The sequence below is a fragment of the Coffea eugenioides genome, chromosome 5 (assembly GCF_003713205.1).
Source record: "Coffea eugenioides isolate CCC68of chromosome 5, Ceug_1.0, whole genome shotgun sequence".
Classification (NCBI taxonomy): Eukaryota; Viridiplantae; Streptophyta; class Magnoliopsida; order Gentianales; family Rubiaceae; genus Coffea; species Coffea eugenioides.
Genome location: NC_040039.1, coordinates 24,635,518 through 24,656,412, shown reverse-complemented (window position 1 = coordinate 24,656,412; position 20,895 = coordinate 24,635,518). Strand labels below are relative to the sequence as shown.

General features: G+C 34.2%; 1 protein-coding gene across 1 annotated transcript; it reads right to left on the bottom strand.

Annotated features, from left to right (window-relative positions):
- Positions 1 to 11,538: 11,538 nt before the first annotated feature.
- Positions 11,539 to 15,221, bottom strand: LOC113772345 (60S ribosomal protein L10-like). The gene is made up of 4 exons (XM_027316937.1): positions 15,052 to 15,221; positions 13,686 to 14,187; positions 13,137 to 13,218; positions 11,539 to 12,524 (listed from the first exon to the last, which is right to left on the bottom strand). Exons 1-4 carry the CDS (start codon positions 15,059 to 15,061, stop codon positions 12,456 to 12,458), a joined length of 663 nt encoding a protein of 220 aa, XP_027172738.1. The 5' UTR covers positions 15,062 to 15,221; the 3' UTR covers positions 11,539 to 12,455.
- Positions 15,222 to 20,895: the final 5,674 nt, after the last annotated feature.

The following is a 20,895-nucleotide window of genomic DNA, read 5'->3' as shown; positions in this document are numbered from 1 at the left end:
CTAAGTATGAATTTTTTGAGGGTCGAATCCACCAAAATAGCACCACATGTTGAATAATGCTAATTTAGGATAATTCTCCAGCCTGAACCTCAAAAGCCTTCAACACTTGCTGTGCAACTTCACCTGTGCAAGATACATGATTCAAATACTCTTCTTGAGACTCTTGGTAACAAACACACCTAGAGGGTCCCTGAACTCCAAAATTTCTCAACTGTTCCACAAATTGAAACTTACAAAGTAGTAATCTAAGCATGAAAAAGGATATCTTGATCGGGAGGGCCTTATGCCACGTACTTGCAGCCAACCAAGAAGAATTCAAGGCCTGCCTAACAATGGAGTAAGAAAAGGAGACCAAAAACTCACCACTAAGAATCAACGTCCACACCATCCTATCGTCCCCATGTATAGCAGGTGGCACAATGCCAATTACTTGCACAACAACCTCTGGTTCCAAAAATTGACATAGCATTCGGCTATTCCACTCACTCTCCTCTACAAAATTAGCCACCCTATGTTCATGAAAAATCTCCACCAGCTGGCACAACGCTCCTGAGCCCATCCAATTATCATGCCAAAAGTCAATAATCGAACCCTCATGAATAATCCAGCCAATGTATTCCTCCGCTAGATTCTGCACTGACCGCATCCTTCGCCAAGTATAAGAACATACGGAGCCCTCCTCTGCCAGGCAAGGATGCATCCCTCCACAATATTTTAAAGACATGAACTCTACCCAAAGAGAGCGTTTTCTCCTAAATATCCACCAAAGCTTCAACAAAAAGGCATTGACAACATCCTTAAGGCTCTGAAAACCTAATCCCCTCTCATTGCAAGGCCTACAAAGGTCAAGCCATTTCATCCAATAAAACTTGGCACCAAATTCTGACGTCCCCCATAACAATGCTACCATTAAGTTTTCTAGCTCCCGTAGCACCCCCAGAGGAGCTGAGGCAGCTACTAATATGTGGATCGAAATTGAAGAAAATGTGCTTTTAATTAGAACAATTCTACGCCCGAGCGACCACGATAAAATCCAACTGGCCACGGCACTGCAAATTTCTGCAAAGTATACCTTTTTCATTCTGCCAATATATAATGGGCACCCAAAGTATTTAATTGGAAAGGACTTTTGTTGAAACCCAGTCACCTGTACTATCAAAATTTTCTGTGGAAGGGGTGAACTAGGGCTCATCAGATAGCAACTCTTTTGGTGATTAACCTTCTGACCCGAAACCGCACAATAATCCCTCAAGACACTCATCACTATTTGTAGAGACGACTTCAAGTCACTAGAAAAGATGATCACATCATTTGCATAGGCTAAATGTGTAATAGCTAGACAACCATCAGGTACTTTAAAGGGATTAAAATGGCTCTGCATGATCAGCCCATTCAAAGATCTAGATAAGTTGGTGAAATTGGATCCTCTTGTCTCAACCCCCGTGTGGATTTAAAAAACCTTGCGGTGAACCATTTATAAGCACTGAGAACCACACATTAGAAATTAGCCATTAAATCATATCAATTCAAACCTCATTAAACCCAAAACGATGCAGGACTTGAAGTAAAAAAAACACCACGACACTCTGTCATACACCTTTATGATATCCAATTCCACCACCACATTGCCTCCCTGATTGGCATTTTTTATATCAATTAGCAACTCCTGGGCCAGTAGGAAATTATCAGAAATCTGCCTTCCCTTAACAAAACCACTTTGTTGCAGAGAAGTAATACAAGGAAGAATCATAGCCAAGTGATGACTTTATTAATGAAATTGCACAAGCTAATAGGGCGATATTGTGTAAAATCTTGAGGGTATTGCACTTTTGGGTTCAAGACAATCGACATCGCAGTAATACTTTTCGGCAACTCCGTCCCACAGAAAAAACTAGATACCGCTTGAAGCATATCCTCAGCTACCACCTCCCATGCAAAAGTAAAAAATTTTCTTGTGAAACTATCGAGACCTGCTGCACTCTCCTCATCCATGGAAAAGACAACAGCTTTTAATTCTTGTAACGATGGGATCTCCGTCAACCTTGAGTTATCTTGTTTAGTCACAACTTTTGGAATAACATTCAACAAGTCCCACGAAAGCAGACAAGGCTCTGCCGTGAATAACTCTTGAAAGACGGAAACCGCTTCATTACAGATTTGTGGTTCCGACTCTGCCCTATCGCCATCGGCTTTTCAAATGTGATGAATAATAGCCTTGCATCTCTTCTAGGCCGCCACTGTATGGAAGTGCTTCGAATTCCTGTCACCATCCCTAAACCACTTCACCCTTGCCTTCTACTTCCAAAAACCTTCTTCCAATGTGAATGTATGTCGGAGCTTTGAGTGGGCTGACTGCAAGCTCAACATAGACTGTTCCGTAGGATCATTGTCATATGAAATTTCAACCTCCAAAACCAACCTCTCAGCATCCCTAATAGCCTTGAAGATGTCCCCAAATGACTCCTTGGACCAACGCTTAAGAGCCAGCTTAACATTCTGTAGCTTAGCAGAAGGTTGGTTTTGGTTAGCTTAAGGTTGGATTACTAAATTAAAATAAATTTGAAATTGCAGGAAAAAGGGATTCGAATAGTTAAATTTTAGAGTTGTGATTTTATTGATGAGTGGGTCACGTAAATTGGAAAGTGAGAAGGGATAAGGATTACTAAATTACAATAAATCTAAATTGTAGGAAAAAGAGATTTAGATTTTTGAGACTTGTGGAGGCTTTTCATGAAAAAGCTGCCTCTAATACATATTGATATAGATTTCTTAGGCGAAAGCAAAGAAATTTTTCTCTGCCACTTTAGATAGGGCCAAGAGAACGGCGGATAATGCCTCAATCTAGTCCCTCATCCTAGCCTATTTAAATGTAAATATAAATATTGTATGACATGACATAAATTTAATTGGTTGTAATAAAAGTATGAAATTGGAACATTAATTTACTTGATTTTTATGTTTTATGTACTACATTGCATGTTGTTTATGAACAAGTAATACCTATAGGTTTAGGTTGAATATGGAATCAGAAATGGAGAAACAAATTAAAAAGATCAAAGTATTTTTAAACTTGATTTCACTGTACATTTTGTCTAAGAATTCAAAAAGAATAATTAGTAAAGTTGTTATCAGTGTTATATAATAAGGGAAATTAAAAAACAAAAAATCATAGACAATGTTACGAATGCCAATAGTTAGGGTAAAACTCAATACTTCTAGTTACCCAACCTGATAGTTAATTCGATTAGATGACTGTTGGGTTAAATCCGTTAGGATTTGGTATTACTGAAGGGTTATCGATGGAAAATCCGAAAGGATTAGATAAGAGAATTTTAAAAACCCAATAGTCTATATACATATACATATACACACACACTTACATGGAAATAAACTCGCTGACAAAATAAAAATTATATTTTAATAAACTCCATAGCTGGCTTTGGTTGTGCTTGAAGGAGCAAGAGCTAAAGAGTTATATATTATGCACCTAAATCGAGTATATAAATACACACACACACACAAACAGTTGTTTGAATCTTTTTTTGTGGACATTTGCTGAAATTGCTAAAATCTAGAGACATAATTTAATCAAGTGTTTCAAATAGAGACAATTGCGAATAAAAATAAAATAATGTTAATTCAACCCTTCATAAAATGTTAGATTTTCTCACTCGGGTTCTATGGTTCTATCCAAATTTAAGACTCAAAGTAATATGTTGATTTAACATGATATGCATATTGATTTTAGTTTGATAAAAGCTGATTCTCTTTTCTTAAACTATTCAGATAGGGGGGTAAAGAATACCTAATAGGTAATCTGAACTCGCTAGCAAGACGGTTTGATAATAGGAATGGAAACTAGTATTGTTACCTGATAGGGTTTGGTAAAAGTCTTAAATAAGAGGGTTAGGATTTGGTAAGATGTATTTTTTAAGGTAATTAACCCACTGCCATCCCTAAGTAGTATCGTAGGGTAGTTTGGAGTGTGGGAGGGATGTCGTCAAACTCTGAAGCCATAATATAACATTGATCTGCCTTATAATACAGCCAGAAAACCACAAAAGTACTAAAGATCAAAGCAACTAATACAATTAAATATAGCAATTAATTTCAACCATAAATATAAACATCCATAACTAGTTAGTTTAACATAAGCATTCCCAAGATCTACCTGAATACAAATTCAATACATCAAGTTCTTATGTAATTGAACTTTAACCCTACAAAAGATTGAAAACCATACTTACCCAAACAACAAAATAATAATAATAATAATAATAATAATAAATAAAATAAAATAAAAATGAATTGAAAAACATGGCTCTAAAGTTCAATCGCCACTACTACACATATATGTGTTAATTCTAGCACAAAAAATCATATCGAGGAGGTTATTTCAACTTTGCAATTATGATAATCAAGAAATAAGAAGTAAGGAGAATATAAGAGCAAAACTACAAAACCTATTCTAACTGCAATACCAAAACATAACTCAACTCTATTTTCTAAAATTAACTTTGATACTGATTCCAATATAGTTACCAAAACAATAAATCCAATTCTAAGACTACTAAACTTTTAAATATTTGGCTTAATTATCCCAATATTGCCTTCCTTAAACTAAACTTTTGATGTTATTATCTCCAATGTATGCAACAATATGGTTGACATGCAACTTCAATTTATAATTGGTACCCATCTTCATATTTATGCATGAAAGTGGACTATCTGCATACAATTTTGCTACTAATTCTCCTTGATAAAAAAAATTCCTCCTTATTGACCCATTCATGACTAGAGCCAAAATTCACACATTTTTCAACTAATAAATTATGTCTTTCTTTTTGCCAACAATTTTCACCACAAAATTTTTCAATAAATCCATCCACTCTATGGATGTTTTCATGCACATCTTCATTCAAGTCAAAACTTTCATTGACAAATTCTCTTCATCAATCACTTCAAATAATGTATGCAAATCAAAATCTTCAACTATATTAAAATTTTCACATGTACTTTCTCCACCATCAATAAACACGTCTTCTTTCAAATTAACTTTCCATGTGAAACTAATTTTTGACTTATGATTAGACTCATATTCATATTGTATCAAAATATAGAAGAAATCTGACCAAAACTACTGAAGTGATTGAGAGTAAACAATAAGCCTCTTGTAAAACTCTTCAACCATTGATTTTCACATTATTTTGAAAAACAATTTGGCCTTCCTTTTCTTAGTTTCTTTTGAAGAACAAGAGCATAAACTTATTTCAAGAAACTCACCCAAACCACACTTTTTAAGATATTTTTGCATTACTCTTAACCATTCAAAATTTTCTTCATACATACTCAATGTGTGCAAAATTTTAAAATTTTCATCATTGAGAAAATCTCTATGCATGGCAACTCAAAATGATTTACATACCTTCACAAATATTTTTCTTCCCAACTTGAATTTCTTGGCTTCCCTGACTTCAGCCTTGATCAAACTTCATTGTGGGAACAATCACAATCAATAATTGGGTAGGTCTTTTTCTCTGATCTCTGCACAATACAATTATTTGACATGATTTTCTTATCACTGCCAATACCAACAACATCACGACAAAGTCTAGATTTCTATCCAATTAGGGTCAATTTTTCCCTTAATCAACGAACGAGTACCCGAAGACCAATTCTCTTGGTCTAATTCTTCAATATACAAGTACTCTACCTAGGCCTTTCAATTGGGCCATATAAGCTAGACTTTCATAAATTTAAGTTTAACTCATTTAATTTGTAACACTTTTGGGTTTCGAGCCATGAGATTCGAGTTAATAAATATGAAGATTATACTCAACTCACAAAATATTCAGATTTTGAACCTTATTCGGGTTTAGCTCAATCTCACTTCTTATTCCTCAATTTTCTTAATATAATTACTATAACTATGAAGTTGTAAAACTAATTTAACATTCACAGGACTACAACATTAAAACTAAATATGAACAAGTAATAGTTCTTAAAAAGTACATAAACCAAGAATTTTTCAACAATATTTATATTTAATTCATTCAAAGTACATGGACAATGGTAATAAAACATGTGGTCATAAGTCAATACATCTTCAGAGGGTGGAATTTCTTCATAGCCTAGTAACTTGAATTCAAACATGCTTGATAATTTTTGTTTCTGCTAGAAATTCTAGGCCAAAAAAAATCAATAAATATTATGTAAATACAAAAATTTACTCAATCAATAAGAAAACTTGGAACTTCAATTATGCATTACCAATATGGGCTCTCAAGAAAGTTAGTAGAGATATTTTCAGATATATTTTTTGTGTTTTGTAATTTGTATATATTTAGTATTTAGTAATAATATTTTTGGATATATAATTATATATAATATCAAAATATAAATATTATATATATTATTATATATAAGAGATAATTAAAGGGCTGGGCCTATATTGAGTTTGAGCCCAATGAGGCTTGAGCTTGGCTTATATTCAATTCGAGCCTAATTTTTAGGTCCAAACTCAGACTGACTCACTAAATAATCGAACTTATCGGGCTTTTTCTCGAGTTAAACAAGCTGAGTTTGGGTTGGCTCAACTCCATTGACAGTCCTAACTCTATCACAAACTCCAAGCACCATAGACACTCCAAAATCAAACTCTTGAATCAAGAGATCTAATATCACTTGGTAGCACAAAATCACATAACGGAAGTTATTTCAACATTGCAATTCTAATAATCAAGAAACAAGAAAGAGAGTATAAGAGCAAAACTATTAGTTGATTAATCACAGAAGTGAGAAGGAAGGTACTGCAAGAATTAAAGACTATTATACTATTAACACCAATTTTCCTCTATTATAAGCATCGGACTTCAAGTCCTTAAATAGAGAAACATAATCATGCAATCGATTCTAATTGTAATAGTAAAACTTGGCTCAACTCTATTTTCTAAACTAACATTGATGCTAATTCCAATATAATTACCAAATAATAAATCCAATTCTAAAACTACTAAACTTCTAAATAGTTTGGTTTAATTATTCTAACAGTTAATATGGTAGTTGTGCGTACTTTGTATTAATACTCATCTTTAGCCTTACAAATATGAAGACCACATTTAATCAAGTTTACGTACCATTACATTAAATCTTTGTGCAAATTACCAATATGTTTTTCATTCTCCTTTATATAAATCAAGCTTTCTGCCCGTTTAATGCATATCATCACATTTTTCAGAAATGTTACAAACATTTGATGTAAAAATGTTTAAAAGCAGTTACAAAGTTTACAGACTTAGAGACAGCTTCATTATAGCATCAAAGTGATATCTTGCAAAAAGATAGACTGACTGTTTCCTAAGAAATATTTATTCTTAGAAACCAAAGAAGTTAGTAATCCACCTTGAAGCTTTCTTACACCAAAGATAAAACTCATTAATAATATGTACATTTGGTGAGATGGCTAAACATCATAATTCTACATTGTAATCTTTGTCTCACACAAAAAGAATAAATAAATTAACATATGCTGTGACACCTCACATTTTTTTAAATTTTAAATTCTTAGCATATAAATTTAAAATTTGTTGAAATTTGGAGGCTAATTTTACTTTGCTAGTTGTAAATTCCCTTTCAAGACTGCAAATTAAATTAATTAGTAGTGGGTGGGGATTTTCACGTGAGTAGATGAAAAGTAATAGTCCATTTTGTAATTGATTTCCACTAAGTAAAGTCAATAGCAAAGCAATAAATTAGGCAATAAAATTGAGATGAATTGTTGGAATAAGTACACATTTAGCAAACTAGATAAAGATGAGTCATTTGGTCTTGTAACTGATAACTTCAAGACTACATCATTAACAAGGCTCCACAGAAATAAATAAGTCTAGAATTAGTATATAAGAGATAAGAATGAATAAACGAGGAGTTTAGAATGTTAAATAGTGGTAAAGATATATATTAAAAAAAAGTAACATTCTAGAAGTAGTACCATAAAACTACTTAGTATGAATAGCTAATATGAGCTATGTACTAAATTAAAGATTGATATGTGAGGCATTTGTTTTGATGTTGTAATTATTTTGCCATCACATCCATGGTAAATATTTCAACCTCCCTTGCACACTTTTTGTGCAATTATCGGATATTTTACCTTTTTTGCTTTGTATGTCAAATTCGTCATTGATTTGCTGGAGCTTGATTGAAAATTAAGGAAGCGGTAAGTTTAATTTTGCCACTCCAGCCTAAGCAAAATTCTACAAGATGATTGGAAAGAATCTATGCAACCATGTAGTTTTGCAAAATTACCCAATGAAGACGAACACCCACGTTTGCCAGAGACCATGGCTCCTAATAGTGCGGCATTAGAGAGAGACACACACCCGCCACGCGCTCATATATATTATATAATATATGTGTGTCTGTATGAAAATATCTTTTTTCCTTCATTTTTTTTTTTCTTTTTTCCTGTTTAGGACATAGTTGTTGACGCTGCTCTGTACCTGTACCAAGATGATTTGAGACAGGTCCAAGCCCAAAAGCAAATGGGCAGTCTCATCCTGGTCCTGGGGCAGTGGGGGAACAATGATTGGACTTGCTGCTTATTGACCAGGAATGAGTGCAAAACTAAAGTTACAGCTATTGGCCCATGGAGAGCTTCCCCTCTTCTATGCCTCCCCTCTTCTTTCTGATTTCAGGATCATTATGGAGAGCTTCCAAACTTTGTATCGTTAGCCATGTTTTTCGTAAAGCTAACAACTGCGCGGACCATTTGGTAAAATTGAGCACGAAGCTTGCGAAGAATTTGTTTTGTACCCCATGCCCCGTGCCCTTAAATAGTCTTTTGAATGCTGATTGTAGGATCTATTCTTGTCCGGCTTGTAAACACTTAAACTTTATTTATTGTCTATCCCTTTTCCTATTAAAAAAAAAAAGCTGTTGGTCTATTGCCCTTTTAGAGGAAAAAAAAAATAAGAAAAAAGGAAAAAGAAAAGCAGAGTATGATAATAGCCCTTTGTCTTGTTCACTCTTATTTTAGTAGTGCAGGTGTTAATGTGAAGAAATATTTTTCTCGTTTGTTTCTTTGTTAGGGGGCAATTCACCGCATAGGTGGACCACAAACTTTATCTTGAGAGGATGAATTTTGACGTGTCTAAAATTCAGCACATCACATAAGAATATCTACAAATTTTTGCGGTGGCAAAAATTTTAATTTATAAAGGATAGTATTGAAAATTTTTAACTTTTTGAAAGAAGAATATAAGATTTCTAGAACTTGGGAAGGGCGGGGCCGTGCCGACCTGCCTCTTTGAATCTTTGCCGCCCACCTTTCTCTAGTTACAACCACATGTCATTTGCAGCATCTTCACAGATTATCCACAAATATAATGAGCTAACATCAATAGGGGATAAATATCAGAAGTGATTCATTAGTACCAACTAGATAAATCATCAAGTGCCAGCTAAATGGAAAGAAGTTAATGTGAGGAATGCATGATCTGGTTACAAGAAGACAAATGTCCCAGAAGTTGCACAATATTTGCTTAACTGTCTCTGGTGAAAAGACATATTTATCCGGATAAACAGATGAAAGAAATTGTAAAAATTATTACCATTGTAAATCACAGCCGAAATAAAACTTAAAGAAAAATTTAATTTGACAATTCTTTAATCATCCTTTTTTTTTTTTGCTCTTTGTCAAAATTTGCCCATACTTCAATACATATCGAATTACCTTCATCGAGTTGTAAGGTTGTAAAGCTTTTACAAAGTAATAGGCCTAGCCTCCGTCACATGAGAAAAAAAACACTAAAAAAGAAGTATTGCACCCTTACATTATAAAATCGAATATAAGAAAACGGACTAACTTCACTTGTACTTCTAAACTTGTATTACTTTCTCAATTTGCACTACAAATTTTAATTTTGAACACATTGCACCCTAAATGCTCAATTTTGGATACTTTGCACCCTAATTAAGTTCATGAATTAAAATCCAATGAATGACAATTTCAACAAAATTAACAAAATAGAGTATCCAATAAATCAATGATAATATAGCCAAAGTGGTCAAAAAAGTACCAAGATATTATAGAAAAAATAAAATAATAATTTTTCATTAATTTGCATAATCTTTTATTTCATTAATTTTGTTGACAATATTAGTGATTGAAACCATACAAATTAATAAAAATATGCTGAAAGTTGTAAAAAAAAACAAAGGTATCACAATTAGAACAAAATAGTACATTGTAATTAATTTTTAACATCCTTTATCTCATTAATTTTGCAAATATATTTATTGATTGGACTTAAATGATAAAAACTTGAAAGTTTAGAATCCAGAATGTTCAAAATTAAGAGTTTAAAGTACAAGTGATCAAAATTAAAGTTTAAGATGCAAAGTGAAAAAGTGGTACAAATTGAAGGGTGCAAAGTGAAGTTAGTGCAAGAAAAACTATAACCATCCAAACCGCCAATGACGCTAGCTTACATAGAAATATTTAGGCTACTTATAATGATAATCAATTTTTATTCTAGTTTCAGTTCCATTATCATGGCTTTTGTGTTGTTAATTCCTCTTTCAAGTTGGTTGTAAAAGGAGAGAACTAAAAAAATTTTCAAGAACTATTTAAAACCATTTTGGTTAATTCCACTTTGTTCCCTCAACACAATATTCGAAAATCCACTTTAATTCCTAAACTTTAAAATGAGACAATTAAATTCCTAAACTGCAAAATCCATTTCAATTACGTACAATCGACGACGAAATCTAGAAAATTAACGTATATTAATTAGCACACGCCCCGCTTGTGCGGTTATGCAAGTGTTATGAACCACAAAAAATAGGGATAAAAAGGTAATTTTGGCCCCTTTATTTTTTTCCCAAAATATCCTTTTCCCCTTCAGCTTCATCCGCCCTTTTTCGTTCCTACCCTTTTTCCTATTCTTCTCCTTCTTTCAACCGGTTTCTCAACTTTTCCAGCCACACACACCTCAACAAACCCTCTATTAAACTGCTAGATGTTGAAAGAAAAAGGCAGTAAGCTTGGGCCAAATATCACCATTCTTTCATGTATGCTCAATCTCCCATGAAAGCCATTCCCCTTTCTAAACTGATACCCCATGAGATCCATAGATCTAATTTGTTGCAACTCATCAAATTTCAATTTAATTAAAACACCATCAAATTTGAAGTTTACATTTGAAGGTTTTTGAGATTGATACTTTGTTGGAAAAAGAATCAGAAGGGATGGAAAGGATAATGGAAGGAGTGAAGAAGGTCTGAATGAAACCACCCAGAAATTGCCACTGTGGTTAAAGAACAATGGATTTGCTGCTGAAAAGAAGATAAGAACCTTGATTGTGGATATGAGGGATGAGTTCGTAGCACAACCATTCCCTAAAGCAAAGATCGAGATTGTGCGGGGCAAGACGCATAAGTTTGATGAATTGATGGTAGGTGAAACAGAGTAAAGAGATTATCCGGAGAATGAGGAGCAGAACTAAAAGATGATTCCTAGTGTCCTCCTCTCGTCTTCTCCTTTCTAAGGTTTGGTGATCTGTACAAATACCTAAATGGAAAGAACAAAACATAGGGATCTGCCATGATATTAATTTGGATTTAACTAAAACATATCCCTCTATATTGAACTCTTAAAATTTCATCATAGAGTTGGTCTAAAAGATTTTGTGGTTCAGAGTATTAGGGAACTTGCTGAATCATTGGTATCTATTATTCTTATTGGTAATTGTAGGGATTCAATTTTATGGCAATCAACTAAGGTTTTTGGCTTGCCAAAAAGGAAAAAAAGATGATACGTTTCCAGAAATGAAGAATAGCTAACCGGAGGATGTCATTTTGGGTCCTCTAGGCTGTACTAGCCACAATTTGTGATTAGATGCAATTTTGTGTAAAGATAACTTCACTTGAAAAAGTGTTTGACAGAAGAAGAAGAATAGAAAAAAGAAAAAAAAAAAAGGAAAAAAAGGATGAATGAGGAGAAAAATGGCAAAGTTACCTTTATGTCCCCTACTATTTGGTTTATAAAATTTACTCAGTCACACTAAAGGAGGTCTTCTAATACACCGCTAGTTTTTTGGATTCTATCATTGATTTTACTTAACCGAAATGGATTTTGTAGTTTAAGCACTTAAGTCTCCTATTTTGAAATTTAGGAACTGAAGTGAAATTTCAGCTGTAGTTTGAGGGGACAAAGTAGAATTAACCCAAACCATTTGGCTATCCAAACTCTTGAGTTTTGCATTATTTGGCTTTCTGCAATAATTAACACTAACACCCCACTCAGTAAAAGTTAAACACAAATATATATTTCTAAAAACACCAGCAAAAAGCTTAGATTACATGCCATTTCAAAAGCTTCAACTACCCAAATATAATCAAACATAATCAAGTTTGCAACCTCGTGATACCGTGTCGTTTATTCTATTGAATTCTTAAGCAGTCGCAGGCAAAAATGCTCGTCCAGGCTCCCTTTCAGACAGAGGTCCATGGCAAGTAAGGAACTGTAAAAGGCCAATGTATTAATCCTCTCATAAATTGAACAAGGTAAACCAGACTGAAATGAAAAGCTAATTTACAGCAAAGCCTTGCATAAATTTACATGAAGGAATCCAAACTTTATTACAACTGCATCAAGAAATTAATCACATTACTTTTCATCATGCCCAAATAAAAAGGAATTGAACAATGCAACTTAAGTTCATATGGTCAACTATTGAAGTTTGATCAATTCATATTTTAATCTTGACATATTTAGTGTTTTGTATGTGCTTCCAAATTCATGTCAGGCATGCTACAAATTTTAATGACAAGTGCAGCTGAGGATACTTTACTTTAGTGGTTAAAATTAATATCCAAATCTCTGTCGCTATTCGCTTTGTAAATCTCACACATCCCTTATTAAAATAACACAAATATTTTATAAAAAAAAATGTGTTAAAACTCGAAAGTAATTGAGGACTGTACTGTTAATTAACTAAAAATATAATTGCCATAATTGGTAAAATTGAAATGCAAGAGATTTGAGTTTATATTGTTCAAAGAATGTGGAATCAAAACTGAAACTTTCATAGAAGGGAACGTGAAGTGAAGCGGCTAATAGTGGTGGTGCAAACCTTGGCATTGACACCATCAGGTAGAATGCGGTTCTCCCGCTTGAATCTAATGTAGTCAGCACGCTTGAATTTAGTGAAACCCCTGCAATTCGGTATTGCAAAATGACTAAGGATACATTTTCTATGGTTCTTTGAAAAAGAAAAGTTAATTTGCAATCCACAGAACTTAAAAGCACAGCATATATAGTAACTAACAAAACAAAACAAAACTCCTGCGTACAATGAAATGGTAAATATTTAACTTGAAAATATGCGTAGGAGCCCTCGTTTGAACTTTAATTGAAGAGAGCAAACTGTGATTTTATCAAGCATCAATATAGTGAACTTTAATTGAGGATCACGGGCCTTGACACCAAATAGAGACAATTGCCCAAGATTGCGGGTGTACCATTACCACAAATGTAGACAGCGATACAACAAATTACAAAACGAAACTACTACTCAATAACGAAAAGTAATTCCAAATTAACTTTAAAAATGAATACGGAGGAAGAAAGACAGAAAATCTAATTGGGGTGCCAAGATTTGAAAGATGGATTGGAAAAATACCATTTCCCACTGACTATTATCTTCTGACGACCGGGAAACTTGAACTTTGCACGGCGCAAGGCCTCCTGAGCATGATTACAATTGGCATCTTTGCATCGGACTGAAAGCAAAATTTGACCAATTGCTACACGAGCAGCAGTGCCTAAAGGCTTACCAAAAGCTCCCCTCATGCCTGTTTGAAGCCTATCAGCTCCAGCACAGGACAGCATTTTATTGATGCGGAGTACATGGTAAGGGTGCACTCGGACCCTGAGATGGAAAGAATCCTTTCCAGCATATTTTGCCATGTACTTGTTACACGCGATGCGCGCAGCTTCCAGTGCCTCGCTAGAAACATTCTCCTTTTCCCAGCTGACCAAATGCACACAACAGGGAAACTCATCAACCCCTCTTTTCTTCATTCCAACATCATAAATCCTGATTTTTGGATCCGGTACTCCACGATTAAATCGAGATTTTGGATAAGGCTTGCCCTTTATCTGGCGATAACATCTTGCTGGTCCTGCATATTCCAAATATAAAACCAGAACCAAAACATAGTTTCAGTTTGATCAAAATGTTAACAAACTGAATTCATTGGATAGAAGCATGGTTGTCCAAATTTTCTTCAACCTTTTCTAGTTGCTGATGTTTTATTACTCCGTATTGAAATTTTGGCTTTTTAACAGTTTCCTCATAATCTTTTATAGCGTAAACTCCACATCCTAACATTATGTAAAAGAATCTCTTAATTTTCACAATCGCCATGTTTAAAAAGTTGCTAATTTATCATAATGGCAAGAGTATGATTCAAGAGATAAAACTGGTTGCGAAGAATAAAGTGAATTAGTCACTTGAGAATGTAATTATGTTTATGTTAAACAATACAAGCACATCCAAGATAATCTAACATTACCAATATCCAATATCATACCATTTATCTGATTCCAACAAACAGAACGGTAGCATCTTGCAATAAAGTATTCAAAACTTAAATAATCCCAAAGGCTGAACACATGAGAAATTACTAGAAAACCACAATCAGAGTACCATATTTTGTCTCTATACCGCTAATCATTGTTGAAACAAAAAAAAAAATAATAATAGGACCCATATTACGTACAGAAAAATCAACGTATGTGCTCTTTTCAGAATCCTACTTCAAACAGCGCAAGTATTTAAAAATTCTGAAGCTTTAAATTTTCAATTTTACAGAAATTAGAAGTTAAAAAACTTCTGCCTGAAATGAATTAAAAAGTTGCATAACCGGAAACACAAGGAAAGCTAAAAATGAGCAGATAAAATAAATAAAAGAGCAAAAAATATTAAACTTCAAGGTTCAGACTTAAAAAAAAGCATGCGAATTTGGGAAGAGAAGAACACTTACTTCTACCCATGGCTACTATTGCTTGTGATTTGCCAGTTTTGTTTCTACCTTTACTCAATGAACAAGCTGAAGGACGAGAAGGATCTATAATGCCGAGGAATCAAGAATTATATAAGTAGTATTCGGTGGGTCAAGATGAGGAGCTACGTGGAGCTTCTTTTAAGCTCTAAAGTCTTCTTCTTCTATCAACTTCTTGAACCCGAGCAAAAGACAAACTTTTACACGGTTCTTTCTTTGGGATAATTTCATGAACCTCCCTTGTGGTTTTCAACAGTCTTATCTAGAACTCTTGAGACTTTCAAAATTATATGTAACTCCTCTAATGTTATAATTTTAGTAGCAAAAGCTACTCAACAGTCAAAAGTTTGAATGAATATTTCAAAATGGCTCATTGTGAAGTTAATTTTACTTTTCTATAAAATTATTAAAAAAAATTTAGAACATTCACAAAACCAGAAATCCACTTTCATCCTTCCTCTCTACCGTTCTAAAAGTTCACATTCCCATTTCTCAAATTATCTCCACTATCAGCCCCTAAATTCTAAAACCTCAAACTACTTGAAAAAAAGTAGTATTAAACCCAAAAAGCTTCACGGACTGCACTAATCAATTAAGACTCCCTATCCTCCAAATGTTGAAGTAACAACACAGGGCTCATCCTTCTTAAACCTTTAGCCTGCACCTTCTTCTATTCATCTTTACTCCAAGGAAAGCCAAAATTAATTTGTAAATATTTTTGAATTATGTTTAGGATATAATTGATTATTTCAAGAGTGAAACTTGTTTTGTTATTCATTAAACATCTAATTGTGTGAAAAGCATTCACATGCACAAGAAACGAATTGTCTAATTTCATGAAATATGTTAAGTTTATTATGGCAGTTTATTCGGCCAAGGAAGGTGAGTGTAATATCGAAACCTCCTTTAGAGTATTAGATGAAATTATTAGAAATCCAGGGCAGAGTTTTTCTAAAATTACCCCTTTATATTTTTTATAATTTTAGCATAAAATAAGGTGTTGCTAGGTTTGTCTTGTATGGATTATTAGTCATATTTTGTAATGCCGATCTCAAGAAAAGTACAATGTAATTACAAGAAACCATGTCAAGTATAAATAATGTCAATCTTCTGATAAGCAATTCTGAATTATTGGTCACTTACTCTGTTATGAGGTTCACCAGTCCCTGTACCATTAACTAAACTAGGGAAGCTTCATCACTTTTAGAGCCCAATAATATAATAGATTACGAAATCCAAATCTTCTTCCGGCTAATACTTTAACGAGATTTTTGCTTAAAAATCAGTCTAATTTAATGGAAATTACCACTGCAATAGTATCAGAATTACAGCTCAGGCTTGTGTCAACTCTGCAATTGACTTGTTATCAAGTCATTGAAAACCTAAATACCTACATCTATTCAGTTCTTAGACAACATAACACAATCATTCAATTAGAAGTGCTCTTTATTCAAACCCATTAGGCATATCTGTTGCCAAAAAACGCTGATATAGAATTATTAGATACTAATCCGATGAAGCAATCGAAGACGAAAATACCAGTCCAACAAACAACAATTTAAGAGATTTAAATGTAGAGTTAAAAAAGGTAGACAAGCGAAAAATAAAGATTGTAAGTGCCCGGTGCAACCCAATGAGTACAAACAAATTCACAATGATGCACACAGATATATCAAATTTAAGCACAATAAAGAAAACTTAATTAAAGAGAAAGGATAAGAAATGCAAACCAAATATCAAACCAATAGCCTCTTCAATTGATGGCGATGCTAACCAAGATGTACAAGTGAAGGCTCACTCCTTCCTCACCCCAAACACACTTTGGTTGAGCCAAGGAGTTTTACAACAATTCTAGTTAACCCTCAACAACCTACACTTGAAAGATCACTCACCCAATTAAGAACTATTTTATACAAATGAGGCAACCTTCACCAAGGTTTTACCACTTCAAGTGATAGGTTCACCTTCACCAAGGTTTTACTTCTCCTAGAGAATAACCTTCACTTGAGCAACCTCACAACCCAACTTCCCCAACCCCTTATACAACCAACAAAGAATCTTTCTACTCAAAAATCTCACTTGTAAGCTTGTATATTGTGTTGGCAAAAGTCCCATGTCTTCTTGTGCTTTGGGGTGTTTATAGAAGGTGAGAAATGGCTCCAAAAGGCTCTCCAACGGTCAAATATTAAATGCTGTCAAAACTAGCCGTTGGCCTGTCGGACGTTCGAACCACCTGTCGGACGTCCGAACCCTGCGTCCGAACGTCGTCAGAGAGTCATCAAATCTTTGCGAAATTTCTCGGACGTCCGATGCGATTGATGTACGTCCGAGGGGTGCGTCCGATCCTTCCGGACGTCCGATGCTTCCTCACGAGCGTCCGACAGAATATCCTTCCTGATGTTCTTCATCCTTTCGGACGTCCGATAGCTTCCTTTCGGACGTCCCACATGAGTGCCCTGTTTTTGCTTCTTCTTTTGTGCCACAAGAATCTGTTCTAACAAATTGCTCACATAAAAACATTAGCCCAAATCTACATTTTGGTTTGTTAATCATCAAAACCAAGGATTGATCGACCAAGGTCAACAATCTCCCCCTTTTTGATGATGACAAACAAAATGAAGATTTCTTTGATCAAATAAGTTCAAATAAAACTCCCCCTTAGAAAATGCCAACATACAAAGAAATTTCAATAAATCCTACTCCCCCTTTTGACATCAATCAAAAAGCAAACTCCCCCTTTATTTTCCAAATCAAGACCATATAGAATGACAAAACTGTCATGATACCAATTGTAAGTTTTTATAGGGTTCTTGGGAGTTAGTACAACATGATCTAGCAATCCACATGGATTTCATACCTTTTCTCATATTTTTCTTTACATAGCAATCATTTTGCATATGTCCAAATTGACAACAAAAGTGACACATGATAGAAGTATTTTGCACATAAGTGGATTTAATGCAACTAATTTTCTTACTTCTTATCATAGCAAACTTATTTGTGCCTTGAAAAGATTTGCTTTCTTTTGTTTGAGAAAACTTTTGTTTTTCATTTTGGAGAAACTCGTTCAAGTCATTAATTCTTTTCTTTAACAAATTTTGTTCCTCCAACATTTTTTCATAAAACTTTGTTTTCTCTTCCAACTTCCTTTTCAAATTATTTTTGCAATCAAAAACATTTTTTTGATTTTTTAAATCATCATTTTCCATTCTCAAACATTTGTTTTCCTGAAAAAGTTTGGAGTTTTCTTCCAACAAATCATTTATTTTTGTTTTCAAATCTTTATTTTTAGCATAAGATTTTCTCAAACTTTTATGCATTTTAATCATAAGAATTTTCACATCATCATCTTCATTATCTTCATCACAAGAAGAGTGATAAGAATTTACCTCATCTTCTCCAAAGGCCATTAGTGCCATTTGTGCCAACTCTTCTTTTTCTCTTTTTGAATTGTATTCATCCCATGTAATTTTGCAATCTCCTCTTGAACTTCTCTTGTTGAAGATCTTCTTGAAACTTTTGATGTGAGGAGTTATATCATTGTCCACTTCCATGTTTTCATTACCCATGAAGGATGGGTTATCCCCCACTTGAGATGCTTTAAAAGCTATGCCTCTCTTATACATTCTTGCATTTTCTTCCTCTTGCACTTTGAATTGCAGCTTTAATTCATAAGAAGTTAGGGAATTCACAAGAGATTCAATGGACATAGAATTTAAATCCTTTGCCTCTTCTATAGCATTTATTTTGTTTTCCCATTCTTTTGGCAAGGCATTCAAAATCTTTCTATTTTTCTCACCCAAAGAATATTCTCTTCCAAGCAATTTAAGATCTTGAATAATGTCACAAAATCTACTACACATCTTATCAACATTTTCAAGAGGATGCATTTTGAAAAATTCATATTGAGAAAAAAGCAAAGATTTCTTTTGTTCTTTAATATCTTGGTTACCTTCATGAAATACACACAATTTATCCCAAATATCTTTAGCTGATTTACAACCTTTAATCCTACTAGATTCATTTACATCTAATGCATTGTACAATATACACATGGCCTTGGCATTCAAAGAAAGGTATCTCTTGTCTTTTTCATTCAATTCTTGTCTAGTCTTTAATCTACTCAAATTGGTGGTAGAGTCAACTATTCTAGCTTCATAAGGACCATCTTCTACCACATACCATAATTCAATATAAACGGATTGTAAGAAAATCATCATTCTTTGTTTCCACATGCTAAAATGAGAACCATTAAATATAGGTGGTCTATCAATAGATTGCCCTTCTAAAAAGGAAACTTTTATGGTTGCCATGATCTTTACTCCAAGCCGATTGAGCTTAGTCTCAAGGAGACCAAGCTCTGATACCAATTGTAAGTGCCCGGTGCAACCCAATGAGTACAAACAAATTCACAATGATGCACAAAGATATATCAAATTTAAGCACAATAAAGAAAACTTAATTAAAGAGAAAGGATAAGAAATGCAAACCAAATATCAAACCAATAGCCTCTTCAATTGATGGCGATGCTAACCAAGATGTACAAGTGAAAGCTCACTCCTTCCTCACCCCAAACACACTTTGGTTGAGCCAAGGAGTTTTACAACAATTCTAGTTAACCCTCAACAACCTACACTTGAAAGATCACTCACCCAATTAAGAACTATTTTATACAAATGAGGCAACCTTCACCAAGGTTTTACCACTTCAAGTGATAGGTTCACCTTCACCAAGGTTTTACTTCTCCTAGAGAATAACCTTCACTTGAGCAACCTCACAACCCAACTTCCCCAACCCCTTATACAACCAACAAAGAATCTTTCTACTCAAAAATCTCACTTGTAAGCTTGTATATTGTGTTGGCAAAAGTCCCATGTCTTCTTGTGCTTTGGGGTGTTTATAGAAGGTGAGAAATGGCTCCAAAAGGCTCTCCAACGGTCAAATATTAAATGCTGTCAAAACTAGCCGTTGGCCTGTCGGACGTTCGAACCACCTGTCGGACGTCCGAACCCTGCGTCCAAACCACCTGTCGGACGTCTGAACCCTGCGTCCGAACGTCATCAGAGAGTCATCAAATCTTTGCGAAATTTCTCGGACGTCCGATGCGATTGATGTACGTCCGAGGGGTGCGTCCGATCCTTCCGGACGTCCGATGCTTCCTCACGAGCGTCCGACAGAATATCCTTCCTGATGTTCTTCATCCTTTCGGACGTCCGATAGCTTCCTTTCGGACGTCCCACATGAGTGCCCTGTTTTTGCTTCTTTTTTTGTGCCACAAGAATCTGTTCTAACAAATTGCTCACATAAAAATATTAGCCCAAATCTACATTTTGGTTTGTTAATCATCAAAACCAAGGATTGATCGACCAAGGTCAACAAAGATAATCAAATACTAGAGTTGAAGCAACTAAAGTCCGAACTATTTTTGCATGTCACCCCATTAAAGCCCTTTTCCCACACTTGTAATGCATAGCATTAGACTATTCCCGGTTCAATCTCCTATATTTAATCTTTTAGGAATAATAGGGAAAGACAACTGACCTAGGATAGAATTAAGAGATGATATGGGAAGATCTTGACATTTGATTTGTCTAGGCAGACGACACGATGGACAAGGACTCAAGTTTCTCAACCACTCATAATCAAGCTTACAAGCAGAATAAATTTAAGACTCAAACAGAAAAGTAATCATTTAGTAATGAAAAAAAAAATAGAGGAAATGTATCAATGATTATTAAATCACATATGTGCTCAAGAAAATAGACAAATATATGCATATATCCATTTCGGGTATTCATTATGGGTTTGATACATGCATTTCATCAG